This window comes from Pristis pectinata, chromosome 13 (genome assembly GCF_009764475.1).
Source record: "Pristis pectinata isolate sPriPec2 chromosome 13, sPriPec2.1.pri, whole genome shotgun sequence".
In the NCBI taxonomy this organism is placed as follows: domain Eukaryota; kingdom Metazoa; phylum Chordata; class Chondrichthyes; order Rhinopristiformes; family Pristidae; genus Pristis; species Pristis pectinata.
Genome location: NC_067417.1, coordinates 11771845 through 11786017, shown reverse-complemented (window position 1 = coordinate 11786017; position 14173 = coordinate 11771845). Strand labels below are relative to the sequence as shown.

Sequence of the window (14173 nt, the reverse complement as noted above, 5' to 3'; positions counted from 1 at the left end):
GGAAATGCATTTATTCCAATTATTATTACCTCAGGCTATAGTGGATAACTGTGTACAGAAATACCAGAAAATTTAAAAAGCTGAAATGCACAATTGTAAATAGATTTATTATTTATCCAATGTAGTTTACTTGGTTTTCTTGTGATTTCATGCCAACTTCTGCGAACCAGACCACCTGCAAGGAAATCAAGAGCGGAATCTGAAGTGGGAATTCGTTTGTAGAGCTGGGAGTGATTTTGATTCCATCAACAACTATTTGTTCTGAGGCAACCCTTTGCGGTTAAGAATGACTTACTTCCATTCCTGTTCTGAGGTGACTAATAAATCCCAGGCAGGAACTGTAGATTCTGCTGCAGGTGAACTAGGTTGAGCATGGCATGGCAGTTGGATGGATTGTTTGGAATTGGATTCCATGTGCACCCATCATAGTCAGTCTTGGTGCTCAGTGCCTTTCCAGTGGCTCTTTCCTTCAGAATTGAAAAAACTATAGCTATGAGGAATGATTGGATGAGCTAGGGTTTATTTTATTTCCAAAGGGGGCTGAAGGGATGTTTAATACAGGTGTATAAAATTATAAAGGCCCAGGTATCTAGATATGTAGCAGAAGCATCAAAAACCATTGAGCATAGTTTTAAAATAATTGACAGAAGGATTAGAGTGGAGATGAAGTTCTTTTTCAGAGTGTGGTAGGGACTGGAATTCAGTGCATGAAACTTCAAAAGAATTAAAAAGTACACAGATATGTACTTGAAAAGCAAAGACCTGCAGAGGTATGGGCCTATTATTGGAAGGTGGGATTAGGTAGTCAAGGATTTCCATGAATTGGAGAGTAAAATACAATGTTTCAATGAGGCTTTGAGAATGTCTTTAAAGTGTTTTCTCTGTTTTCCTGGATCTCTTGCAATGACAGAGCTCAGAATAGTATGCTTTTGGGAGTCTGGTGTCAGGCATGTAAACAACGTGGCCTTCCCACTGCAGCTGGTTAAGCATTGCTGGTACTTTTCCACTCTGTTGAGATGCTTATTGAAGGTTGTCCACACCCCTGAACATACAGGAGAGCAGGGAGCACTACTTCCCAGTAGACCATAAGCTTGATACCAGATTTGTCAGTCTTAAAACACTTTTCCTTAGAAAGTATGTTGGCACATTGAAAGCAATAGTGCATTTTGTCTTTGACAACTAACTGCTACTCACTAAAATTGTACCAATTAATAACAATTCACCCTACAGAAATGCAATGTTGATTATAACTTCCCAGTTTTACAGTCGTATTCCTCAGCTAATTAAACTTTTTGACAGACCCACCCTCACTTCCTCAGCCTTTGAACTTGGGTTGAGGTTTAAGCTGACAGCTCAGAACTGGGAGCCTCTGTCAGAACAAATCTGTGCTTGAAATTCACACAAATTGATCTCAAATAAACCACGTAAGGGACATTGGGATCTGTGTATGGGGATCTTTTCAAAGGGCCATCTTATCTTAACACCAACATTTCTAAACTAGAACATGGAGAATTTTCAGTAAATGATAGAAACCACATCACAAAAAGTGGTTTGGTCCTTGTGCCTCTGCTGATGGGGATGCTGGTGCTCTCTTCTGTTAGCAGATTCTTTCATGTTCCAAGTTTTCAGATTGTTTTCCCAACCAAATTTAAATAATGTTTTTGACTCAGTGGACACCTGGGGTGAAGCATTCATGGTAGTACTAGACTTCAGTGCAAATTTCTTCCTTTCTTCTATCATGGTTCGCCTGAGGGGAATCCACAAATTTCCATCCCTTTGTTCTCTATTCAGTCACTGGTGGAAAAAGTATTTTGTTATTGATGCAAAGTAAACCCTTAAGTTTCATTTACCTGTTTATTGTTTGCTATTCTCTTGACGCTTTTCCCTTTCACCATGTTGTTGTTGCTGCTCCTAGCCCTGCAGAAAAATCCTTATAAGCTCATCCAAAAGTTGGCTGTCCCTCATTCCACCCACACTTAGTCATGCCTACTCCATGCAGCCATTCTTGTCTCTCGTCCAGTTCTACAGTTAAAAGATGTTCATTTATGTGCTCAAATCCCTGAGGGATTATATATATTAAATAATATCTTCTACAGCCATTCTATTTCCCATCTGTACTTCCTGTTCCTCTGAAAGGCATTGCATGCATTCACCCCTTGCTATCCCCTTACTAGTGGCTATGCCTTCAACTGCTTCACTCCTGCTTTACGGAATTCCCTCCATGAACTCAAGTTTAGTTGTAAGGCATGTGGAGCGTATGTTGTGTAAGGAACTGTCATAATCTTTATCCAATAGATAAATAAGAAACAGCAGCAGAACTTGTTTATTTTGTTGCTTCTTGTTCTATGATGTGGATTTCTCTCTGTTGTCAACCTTCTGGAATTTTTCCTTTTCTGGCTGGTGTACATTTTTCCTCCTGATTCCCATTGGCTTCATTTTTACAAGTTCTTCTTGATGCCATATTAGAACATAGAACACAGAACAGTACAGCACAGAACATACCCTTCGGTCCACAATGTTGTCCTGACATAGCTATTCCCTCCTACCTACAGAATGCCTATATCCCTCTATTTTCCTCTCATTCATGTGCCCATCCAAGCCTCTCTTAAAAGCCCCCAATGAGTTTGCCTCCACCACCCTATCAGGCAACGCATTCCAGGCATCCACCACTCTCTCAGTAAAAAACGTACCACTCACGTCTGTTCTGAACCTACCCCCTCTCACCTTAAATGCATGCCCTCTGGTGAAATACCACCTTGAGTAAAGGGTAATCACTTCCATATCAGGTGTAGAATTTAGCTTATTTGTTCATGTCTACAATAAGTTTGTAATGATGTTTGGAGCTGAATTGTGCAGGCAAAATCCAACCTGAAAATTAGTTGTGAGTGCTGCTTGAATTCACCATTGATAATAGCTTAAATAACTGCCTTGGATTTGAACTGCTTTATTTGGATTGGGCATATCCAGGAAATTCTATACGGTGAAAATTAAACAAAAATGCAGTTACTGCAAATCTGAAATTAAAAAAAATTCTGCAAAAACTCAGCAGGTTGGGCAGTATTTGTGTAAAGTAAAACAGAGTCTCTGCTTCAGGTCGAAGACCCATTATCAGAACATAATGTATTATATATTGTTGTGTGTTGAACTGGAAGAGCTTGGTTAGAGGCACAGCTACTTTTGGAGCAGTGCAACAAGAATGCTAATCAAAAAAAACACAGATGCTGGAAATATGTTTTAAAAATAGAAAGTAGATAGAAATTTGAAAAAAAACAGAAGAAAGGGAATTGGGAATAATTGCAAGTGTTGGCAGAGGGGTGGTGGACTTAATGGCTTCCCCTTATGCTGTAAACATGAGGAATAGGAGCAGGAGTAGGTCATCCAAACCCTTATGTCTGTTCTGTCATTAAATAAGACTCTGCTTGCTCACATAATAACTGATTCCCCAGTAGCCCAAAAGTAGATCTTTCTCATAGTTCATGATTCTGCTTCCAGAGCCTGCTACAGAATCCTAACAGTTCACAACCCAGAAAAAGAAGAAACTCCTCCACTCACTCCTATATGAATGTTTCTTTATACATATATTAGTGGCAGGCAGGGGTGGCCCCAGCACACTCTATGCAAAAGATGCATTTCACTGTGTGTTTCGATGTGCATGTGACTAATAAAGATATCTCTATGTCATCTCTAGTGTAGTGGTTAGCATAACGCTATTACAGCGCCAGCGACCCGGGTTCAATTCTGGCTGCTGTCTGTAAGGAGTTTGTACGTTCTCCCCGTGACTGCGTGGATTTCCTCCCACATTCCAAAGATGTATGGGTTAGGAAGTTGTGGCCATTCTATGTTGGTGCTGGAAGCATGACGACACTTGGTGGCTGCCCCAGAACACTCTATGCAAAAAATGCATTTCACTGTGTGTTTCGATGTACATGTGACTAATAAACATCTTAATCTAGTTTTTAATCTAATCTTACTATGCCTCCCAGTTCTAGATTCCCTACGAGGGAGGCATTCTCACAGTAGCTACTCTGTCAGGCCTTCTCAGAATATTTTGTATTGTGATGAGACACCACTCATGCTTCTAGACTCTAAGGAGCGCAAGTTCAATTTACTCCATCTTAATTTTAATATTTTTCTCAGAAACTAACTAGCCTTCTACAAAATTTAGAACAGATCTCTTTAATGAAAGAGATCTCACCTCATCAAGAAAAAATCCTTTATGTCATTTGGGATTTAGTTTCAGTGAGTTATTTCCTAGAAGATCCTCCAGTTACATAAATTTTACTTTTAAAAGGAAAGTAACAATTGTTGAAATATATAAAAATTAAATCAGATATATAAAATGTATTTTTTTATATTTGTTCTTGGGAAATGGGAGATGATGGCAAAGTCACCTTTACTAACCATCCCTAGTTGCCTGAGAAGGCAGTGAAGGGATAGAACACAGAACATAGAACATAGAGGTTGCATGGCTGCATTTGGTCCAGATCCTTTGAAGTCTTTTGTACCCATGGACCTATTCAAATGTCTTTTAAATGTTTTAATTATACTTGCCTCTACCACTTCCTCTGACAGCTCATTCCATCTCCCACCACCCTCTGTATGAAAAACTTGCCCCTTAGGTCCTCTTTAAATCTTTCTCCTCTCACTTTAAACCTATGTTCCCTATAGACTCCCCTATTCTGGGAAAAAGACTGTGACCATCCATCTTATTTATGCCCCTCATGATTTTATAAATGTCCTGAAGATCACCCTTCAGCCTCCTACACTCCAGGGAAAACAGCCCCAGCCTCCTACATTCCAGGGAAAATAGTCCCAGCCTATCCAGTCTCTCCTCATAACTCAAGCCCTCGAGTCCCAGTAACATCCTTGTGAATCTGCACCCTTTCCAGCTTAATGACATCCTTCTTATAGCTAGGCAACCAGAACAGCACACAATACTCCAAGTGCGGTCTCACCAACGTCTTCTAACGTGACATCCAACTCTTGTACTCAGTGCCATGGCTGATGAAAGCAAGTGTGCCAAATGCCTTCTTCACCACTCTCTCTACCTGTGCTACCACTTTCAGGGATCTTGTACCCCTAGGTCACTCTGTTCTACAACATTTTACAGGGCTCTGACATATACTGTGTCTGTTCTGCCCTGGTTTAACTTCCCAAAATACATCACTCTGCACCTGTCCAAGTTAAGTTCCATCTCCATTCTTTGGCCCACTTTCCCAGTTGATTTAGATCCCGTTGTAATCTTAGACAACCTTCTACGCTGTCCACTGTACCACCAATCATCCGACACCAAAATGTCATTTGATATCCATTTTTGTTTTCTTTTGTTCTAATTGTGTCCTTTTCTGTATAATGTTGTATAATTTATGTTGTTCATTTGTTTTTCTTGTGAATGTTGTACACCTAATATGTGCCTCTGATGCTGCTGCAAGTTTTTCATTGCATACATGTACTTGTGCATATGACAATATGACATTACATACATGTACTTGTACATATATGACATTACCTACATGTGCTTGTGCATATGACAATATGATATTGCATACATGTGCTTGTGCATATGACAATATGACATTGCATACAGGTACTTGTGCATATGACAATATGACATTGCATACATGTACTTGTGCATATGACAATATGACATTCCATACATGCGCTTGTGCATATGACAATATGACATTGCATACATGTACTTGTGCATATGACAATATGACTGCATACATGTGCTTGTGCATATGACAATATGACATTGCATACATGTACTTGTGCATATGACAATAAACTGACTTTGACGTTTCAGGTCTGTGACATTCAGCCTCATTCTCCACACCCTGGTGATACTCCAGAACGACAACTCCCATTAGCCCATGCAGTGGGCGCGCATGCTCGGTGGCGCTGGCGCCCAGTCGGGGGAAGTGACGCATGTAAACAGTCGGCGGGAGGTGGGGCGAGGGCCGCCGAGTTGCTCCTGACAACGGCGGCTGGCGGGGAGGAAGCGGCGATGTCTGCTCTGAGGTACGCGGGGCTGGACGACACCGACAGCGAGGACGAGCTGCCTCCTGGCTGGGAGGAGAGAACTACCAAAGACGGCTGGGTTTACTACGCCAAGTAAGGAAACAAGCAAACAAATAAAGAGAGGCAGGGGAAAAATATACATCGCTTCCATGTCATGTGCAGAGTTAACTGTCACGCTTGTCCTGGTGCAACCAGAGCCAAACGCATTGCTGAAACTTTTTAATCCTTGGGACCCCAACTAACTTTATTTAATTTGCTCACACTTTCTTCACTGTCCATTTCTGTCATGATGCACATTGCCATTGCAATGATAGGTAGTCAAACTGGAAGTATACTTTATTGGGCCTGATTTGATTGGGGGCGGGGGAGTTTACACTCTTAATTAAAACTCATAAAAAATCAGCAATATTTTCTTCCGCACGTCTCTTGCAATTGAGCTGAAAAATGGGGACGTGTTGGCTTCGTTTCTTGAAAGCAACGTTTTCGAAACAAAATCCTTCCGGAACACTAGGTTTGTAACTAATAATAATGTGTTGTCAGTTCCATGTGAGTACATGCAATTCCCTAGGTTCTCCTCTCCCTGAACTCTATCCACCAGATGATTCTTTAAACGCCTGCTGTGCACACTAAAACAATGTGTGGGTGTAATCCACATTTGAAAGCTAGCACCTTTTGACAATGCCGTTCCAGTGGGAATCTTTGACTTTGTTAGACAGAACATGAATGAAAATCAACGTGTTAACTTTTAAGTAATGGTGTAGCTACATTTTTATAGCTTTGTTAATGCCACATGATTGCCCATACAAATAATTTTGTTTCCCTTCCTAGGTTGCTGAGAGCTGCCATTTCTGACAGAAATCATGTTTGTCAGTTATTACGTTGCACCCGTGTCCCCTGTGCCATTCACTTTTTTTTGGAGAGGTGGAGAAGGGGACATTATTGGAAAGGAGGAAACAAACATGCTGTTAACTATTTGCACTACTCTCTTCAATATAAAATATAAACATTCCAACATATATTTAAATTTTGCCTGCTGCTACATTTGTTTGGGTCCTCCTACCTGAGCTAGCTGATTGCTTTGAAATGGAATTAATCACAGATAAGCTTCCTGCTTTTCTAATTGTATGTTGTGGTGAAAGTTTATCCTGGCACTTGAGAGGAGCTGATTATAATCACCTGCAGTCATCAGCATTGATACAAAATTCAGATATGTTCTTTTAATTTAAATGCTAAATTCTTGGTATACTTTATTACTTAGGTGCTCATGCTGTTGAAAGGCTTAAGTTTCAGAAAACCAAGTCTAATGTAAAATTAGTGGTTCTAAGGGACTGAAATACAATCGATATGAGATATCATATGATTGTTTCTAAACTTGGCATTTCTATTTATAAACATTCAGTTCCTCCCATCAAGTTGTGAGTATTCTTATTGGTGAAATCAACACTGTTAAGATATTTGTTCCTTTTGCAGTGACAACACAAGTCTTGACCTAAGTGCCCTCCAAGGAATGAACAGTATTTTGTTTCATTTTTATCCATAATATACCTCCTTCAACTGCTTCATTCAAACAACATGAATCAGGAAAAGTGCTTGTTTGAATTTGTAAGCAAATGAAGTAATGAGTTACTTTGAAATAGAGATACACTTTGAACAATCCTATTTACCACAATAGTCAAATATTTAAAAGACCTGCAAAAGAGATCTAATTTTTTTTTCCATTTATCATTGAGCATTCAACTGTTGTTGAGGGTCACTGTGAGCATATTACAGGAAAATGCACATGGCACACATTTTTACTTAATTTTGATTGTAGTTCATTTTGGTTCTAACATTTTTACCTCTGACATTTTATGATAACCTATGCCATTCTTATTTAAATTCATTTATTTTCTGCAGGAAGTTGTGCTGTTGCATTTTTTCTTTCATTGGGGGGGATCCACAGATTTCCTGTGCTACAGGAAAATCATCTTCAAAATCTGAAGACTAATTTTCAAGTTCCTTGCCCAATCTTGTGTGATGTTCAGGCATCTACAGGCAATCTTTCATTGCATATTCTTGAAAGTTACTCAAAGGACCTGTTGATCTCAATCTTCAGATTTCCAATTCCTTCAATGCCATAGTCTTTGGTGAATGAGTCCCAGATTTTTACGAACATTTGTGTGATTTCATGCCTAAATGGTTTGGCTCTAATTTTAGGACAATACCTTCATTTTCTGGGTTTAGAGTCGATAGAGGGGAACCTGTAGATATGATGTAGTAGGATTAAACTGAGGTTGAGTTTTGGTTGGCATGGTCATGATAGGCTGCATGACCTCATCCTTCGCCATACAGTTCTATGATTTTATGCTTATTTCATAACTTTAACATCTTAAAAGCTTCAATTAACTCATCCATCAACTGTCTAAACTTAAATGAATTTAAACCAAGTTATGCAACCTGTCTTCTTTTAAGCACTATTTGTGACAAGTCCTGGAATTCAGTGTCAATAACTGAACGCATTATTCCAGATGGAAGTCTAATCAAGACCTTTACATAAGTTTCAACTTGCTTTTGAGTTCTAACCGTTTTGAAATAAAAGCCAACAATCTATTGGCCTTTTTGCCTTAACAGTGCTAGGTTTCGATGTATTGTGCTTATGAAAATCATTTTGGTCCTCTATAGCTTTGATTCTCTCAATGTTAAAAACAATTATTTGCCAGAAATACATTCCATATAAATAAGGTCAGTAGTAGCTTCACTGTTTGGAGATGCAGAACATCAGCAATGGCTGCTTGCCTTCTTGAAGTTCATTCATTGTAGGCACCTAACTCTAGATATAGGAAAGATAATGACATGTAGAGTATATAAAAACAGGTCAATCAACCTAGAGGGTCCATGACAAAGTTTATATTGCACATGATAAGATAAGATATCTTTATTAGTCACATTTACATCGAAACATGCAGTGAAATACATCTTTTGCGTAGAGTGTCCTGGGGGCAGCCTGCAAGTGTCGCCACGCTTCCGGCATCAACATAGTATGCCCACAACTTCCTAACCCACATGTCTTTGGAATGTGGGAAGAAATCGGAGCACCCGGAGGAAACCCATGCAGACATGGGGACAATGTACAAGATCCTTACAGACAGTGGCCGGAATTGAACCCGGGTCACTGGTGCTGTAAAGTGTTACGCTAACCGCTACACTACCGTGCCTGCCTAGCAGCCTCCTTTTATTCTGTAGTACTGGCATAGACCTTTTGGGCTGATTGACCTGTTTTGTGCAGTATTGTTCGTTCAGAAAGTCCTTGACAAAGATTTGTTCTACTCTAGCTTAGTACAGGCAGTCTCTGGATTACATAAGGTTTCTGTTCCTGGGAGCTGTCAGTAAACCACTTTCTCCGTATGTCAGAAATATACATTTTCTATAGTAACCCAGATCATATTGCTGTACATACAGTTGCTATAGGTCTTTCATTTCATTGAGTAATCACCCTGACACTACCCATAATTAAATTAATGGAGAATATACTGTACCCAGTCATTGATGAATCCCATGAAACATTATTAATATTACTAGCTTGAAAAATGCTTTAAAATGATTGAGAGAATTTGTGTAGAATTATATTTCCATAAGTCAGGTAATTCTTAATGCAAGCCCCTGTACTCCTTTCTCCATTATGTTTAAATATATCCATGGCAGTTACCTTAATTGCCTTTTGTGGCAATGTGTTATGCTGATAAGGTAGAATAAAAGGAGACTGCTTATGTGGAACATACATTTTAAGTCAAGTTGAGTTCATTGTCATGTGCAGAAGTATGGTAAGGTACAGGTACAATGCTTGCAGCAGTATCACAGGCACATAGGTACAGACAACAAACAGAATATAAATCATACATAAAATTATACCATACAGTAAAAAAAACTTTAAAAAAAGTAAGACCTTACTGCAAAATAAAAACAAAGACACAATCGAAGACAAGTCCATGATAGTGCAAGAAGTGGTCTGTAGCGTTCCATTGCTGACATCAGGTTTGGGTTGTGCAAGTAGGTGGGGATTCTTGATGATAGATGCTGCCTTCTTGAGGCAGTGCCTCCTGTAGGTGCTGTCAGTAGTGGGGAGGGCTGTACCCATGATGGACCAGGCTGTACCCATAACTCTGCAGCCTCTTGTGTTCCTATGCATTGGAATTGACATACCAGACCATGATGCAACGAGTCAAGATACTTTCAACAGTGCATCTGTGGAAGTTAGAGTATTTGGTGACATGCCAAATCTCCTTATGCTTCTAAGAAAGTAGAGGTGTTGGAGTGCCTTCTTTGTGATTGCATATGGGTATTTTGGGATAATTATCCTACAATAAAAAGGTCTATCTTTATGTAATTATGTTTCCGATATCTAGAGGTTGGTGGCTCCAATGAATATACTTCAAGAAGGCACAAAGCTACTGCTGATGTTCTGCATCTCCAAATAGTGAAGCCACTAAAGGCCTTATTTATATGGGATGTCTGCACTGTAATCGGCAAAATGGCAAATAATTTTTTTTAAGTTGTGGGAATCAAAGCTATGGAGGACCAAAATGATATGACTAAAGAAGTTTCTGAATTCTTCATTTTGAATGGTGTCTTATATTTGCCTTCTTATAACATATTATCTATGGTAGTCCCATTGAATTTTATTTGTAAAGGGCTAGGTAAGTGTATTTGCAAGTTTTAAATGTCTTTGACTATTGGAGGACTTTGTGTGTTAAACCTGCACCCTGAATCTGGTTTTCACATGGGACCCAGTCGCCCAATTAATTAGGGCTCAAATTGGGACAGCACACAAAGAAAATCTCTTGTACAGTAGTTGCGAGTTTCTCGAGCAAGTCAATTTATTCAGCCCCTGTTACAGTGTACACTGGAGAGGATTTCCAGTGAGAGCTCAGATGCTCCACTGACCCAAAAAAACTTTCCACAATTTATGGTATTTGCGTTACATGAGTTATATGCAGATTTCACAATTTCACAATAGTTACCCTCTTTGCAGTGTTTGATCTTTGTTTTATCTTTGCTGAGGTTGCCTCTATCTGCCTGATAGATGGAACTTTGCCTTTTTTTGCCAGACAGCAATTTGCCCCATTCTCTCTGCAACTGGGTACTCAAATTTATGGTCTTGTTCTTCTGTTATACTCTGCTTATCTTATAATCAACTCTCCTGCACTTAGCTTGTATCACAACCTCCATTTGTTTACCTCTGCTCCAGCTAGCTATGCCCTGTAATTTAAACACTTCCTTGATCTAAATACTACCCTGTTTCTTCTGAGTGACCTTTAAGCCACCTCTACTATTGGTCTATTTTCCCAACATCCCTTTCTAATTTGTATGACACTTAAGTCGACCATATTACAAACTTTCCCAATTTTTTTTTGATGATTCTTGGAGATTCCTTCTTCGCTGACAATCAGAGGCATTCAGAAGCTGTTCAAAGACCTTTGTCAGCAGGTGCCCAATGTATCCAGAACTCAGTTTGGGACATAGGAACTATGGGCAGGGATGTTGGGTAGATTAGGATGATCCATGCCAACATTTAAGACCTTTATTATATTACACCTCAGCTGATCCATGAGATCGAACCTCAGCTTGTTCAATCTCTCCTGAAGGATATGACCTCTGAGTTCTTGTTTCATTTTTCTAAACCATTGAGATTCTGGATGTGCTAAAGATTGAAAAAGAGTAAGTACTAAAGGCTAGCTTCACTTAAAATGGTTAAATACATTGGTCCAAATGCAACACATCAAAGTTGATGAGGAAGTAAGAGAGGACGTTGTTGGGGCTCTGGTCATAATCTCCCAAAAGCTTATAGGTTCGGGGGTGGTGTCTAAGGACAGGATAACTGCAAATGTTACATCTTTGTTCAAAAATGTGTTTAGGGATAAAGCCCAGACCAGTAAATTTAACCTTGCTGGTGAGGTAAGTTCGAGAAACAATCAGTGGCAGAATAAGAGGTCACTTAGCTCAGTATGAATGGATTAGAGAAAGTTGATGTGGATTTGTTCAAGGCAAATCGTGTCTAGCTATCTTAATAGAATTTTTGATGAATTAACAGAGAGCATCAAAGAAGGGAATGTGGTTCTTGTGTATATGGACTTCCAGAAGGCATTTGATAAGGTGTAATGGAATAGGCTTGTCATCAAGGCCGTAGAATAATGGGCTTGTGGCAGCATGGATGAGATACTGTCTAAGTTATTAGAAACAGAATATCAGTGCTTTTTGGACTGGTGGGAAGTGTATGGCGGAACTCACCAGGGACAGCTGGGACCACAGCTTTTCTTAATTCCAGCACAATACTTGCGGACTGCCCTCCAAACACTATGCAAAAAGATGTATTTCACTGTGTATTTTGATGTACATGTGACTAATAAAGATATCCTATCTTATCTTTCTGTTCTCTGTAACTATGAAGTAATCCAAAAATCATGGATCAAGCTTGTTCACTCATTAGCCTGGTGCTTGCTGACCTATAATGGCTCCGAGTTTAACAATGCATTTATTTTTTAAATTCTTGCGTTGTTTTCAAATCGCTTGACCTTGCCACTCTGTGTGTTTGCACATTTCTACAGCTGACTGAGATGTCCCTGATTCTCCCCAGTTTTAAACTCTTCAGATCTCTTCATGACCCTTCCATTTACAGCACTGAAATATCTGCCCCTCTCCATTTCTGACCTCTTGAATCTCCTTGATCTTCATCAGTTCGCTATTGCAGTCTTGCTTTCAATGGCCATGTCCCTGAGTGATAACTTTTTTTCTGAAGTAGGATCTTTCAGTTGAAGAGTTAGCTTTTTCCATAGATGTTGCTTGGCATGCTGTTTTTCCAGCAATTTTATCTCCAGCATATCATTTTTTGATCTTCAATAGAATTTCTTTCCCAGCACCACTGTGTCTCTTTACTCCTCTGAAGTGCTCCTTAAAACCTAACAAATCTTCGAAGTGCCTTGGGACACTTTGCTGTGTTAAAATTGTCGTATAAATGGTGTATTCATGAAACCACGAACATAGATCTGCCATGATATTGCATGGCATGCACAGGCTGTCACTAATCCAATAAATTGGGAAATTCTTGAAATAACTAAAGATTACATCGTATTTTAATGTTTTGGGTTCCCATGTGTATGAGCTATGGTTTAGTGGGTAAAACTCTCACCTGAGTAGGAAGGTGGTGGTTCCAAACCCCACTCCAGAGAGTTGAGCACAAAAATCTAGACTGACAATAATGTGGACACTAAACAGACACCCTGCCTGCTCTCCCAAATGGGTGGAAGAAATCTCAGGACATAAGCATGTTTGTCTATCCAAAAAGACAGAAGCACAGAATCTTTTCCCAACTTTATTGCCTCCTGAAATTGTTATCAGTGGAAGTATAATTTTATGAACTACTGGGTTAGTGGATTGATTTTCTAGTGAGTCTTGCCTCCAGAATGTTGGGAAGCAGTTGGTGTCTTTGTTCTCATTGTGTGGTTTGTTTCTCATCTTGTGCCCCTATGAGTAGGCATCAAATAGAGTTTTAGAGCTTTCCGCAATGAATACAGAAATAGTTGAGAAAGTTGGTGCAGAATAGTAGGGTCGTTACACTGTTGGATGATTATGTATTTCTTGTAAAACATTAAACTGTCTGCTTGCCAAGATAGATACTATAATACCAAGTGCTATCTAAAGATGACTAAGGTGTTTGTTTCATGTCCATGCAGCAAGAGCAGATTCTTAATGTGATTTAAAAAAAAATTCCTGATCATATTAAATATGTGGCCTCCAATTTTTGATTTTTCACTGTGGAAACTTGTTTCTCCTTATTTTCTCTAATGTCGGGGAATTGGTACTTTCTGGTATGATTTTGCATCTACTTAATGTACTTGAATTGTAGACTCATTATAATGGATAGAATTATAAAAGGTCCAAGAACTGCTGTGTTTTTAATGAAAATGCATTTGTTCTACATGCTGCAGTTAAGCTATAGATACTCTTGGGCTGAAGGGCTGATCACATTTTGTGTTAACAAAACATGACATAATTTGCACAAGTCAGACCACTATTGTGGCTTATCTGATGCTTTCAAGCTTTAGAGGGAATAATTTTTCCTTTCTTTTTAAAACCTAGTATGTCCTTGAATTGTAACCAGTGCTATTTTTATTCTCCA

The 14173-nt window shown here is 39.2% G+C and overlaps 1 protein-coding gene across 6 annotated transcripts in view; it reads left to right on the top strand.

The window, feature by feature from the left end:
• Positions 1–5942: 5942 nt before the first annotated feature.
• Positions 5943–14173, top strand: part of wwox (WW domain containing oxidoreductase) — an 808566-nt gene continuing 800335 nt past the window's right edge. For 5 of the 6 annotated variants that reach the window (XM_052027947.1, XM_052027945.1, XM_052027948.1 and 2 more), the window contains exon 1: positions 5967–6114. In XM_052027947.1, coding sequence (XP_051883907.1) covers positions 6008–6114 — 107 coding nt within the window. In that variant the 5' untranslated portion in view covers positions 5967–6007. Of the gene's footprint in view, positions 6115–14173 lie in introns of all 6 variants that reach the window. The other variant, XM_052027946.1, reaches the window with a different exon arrangement.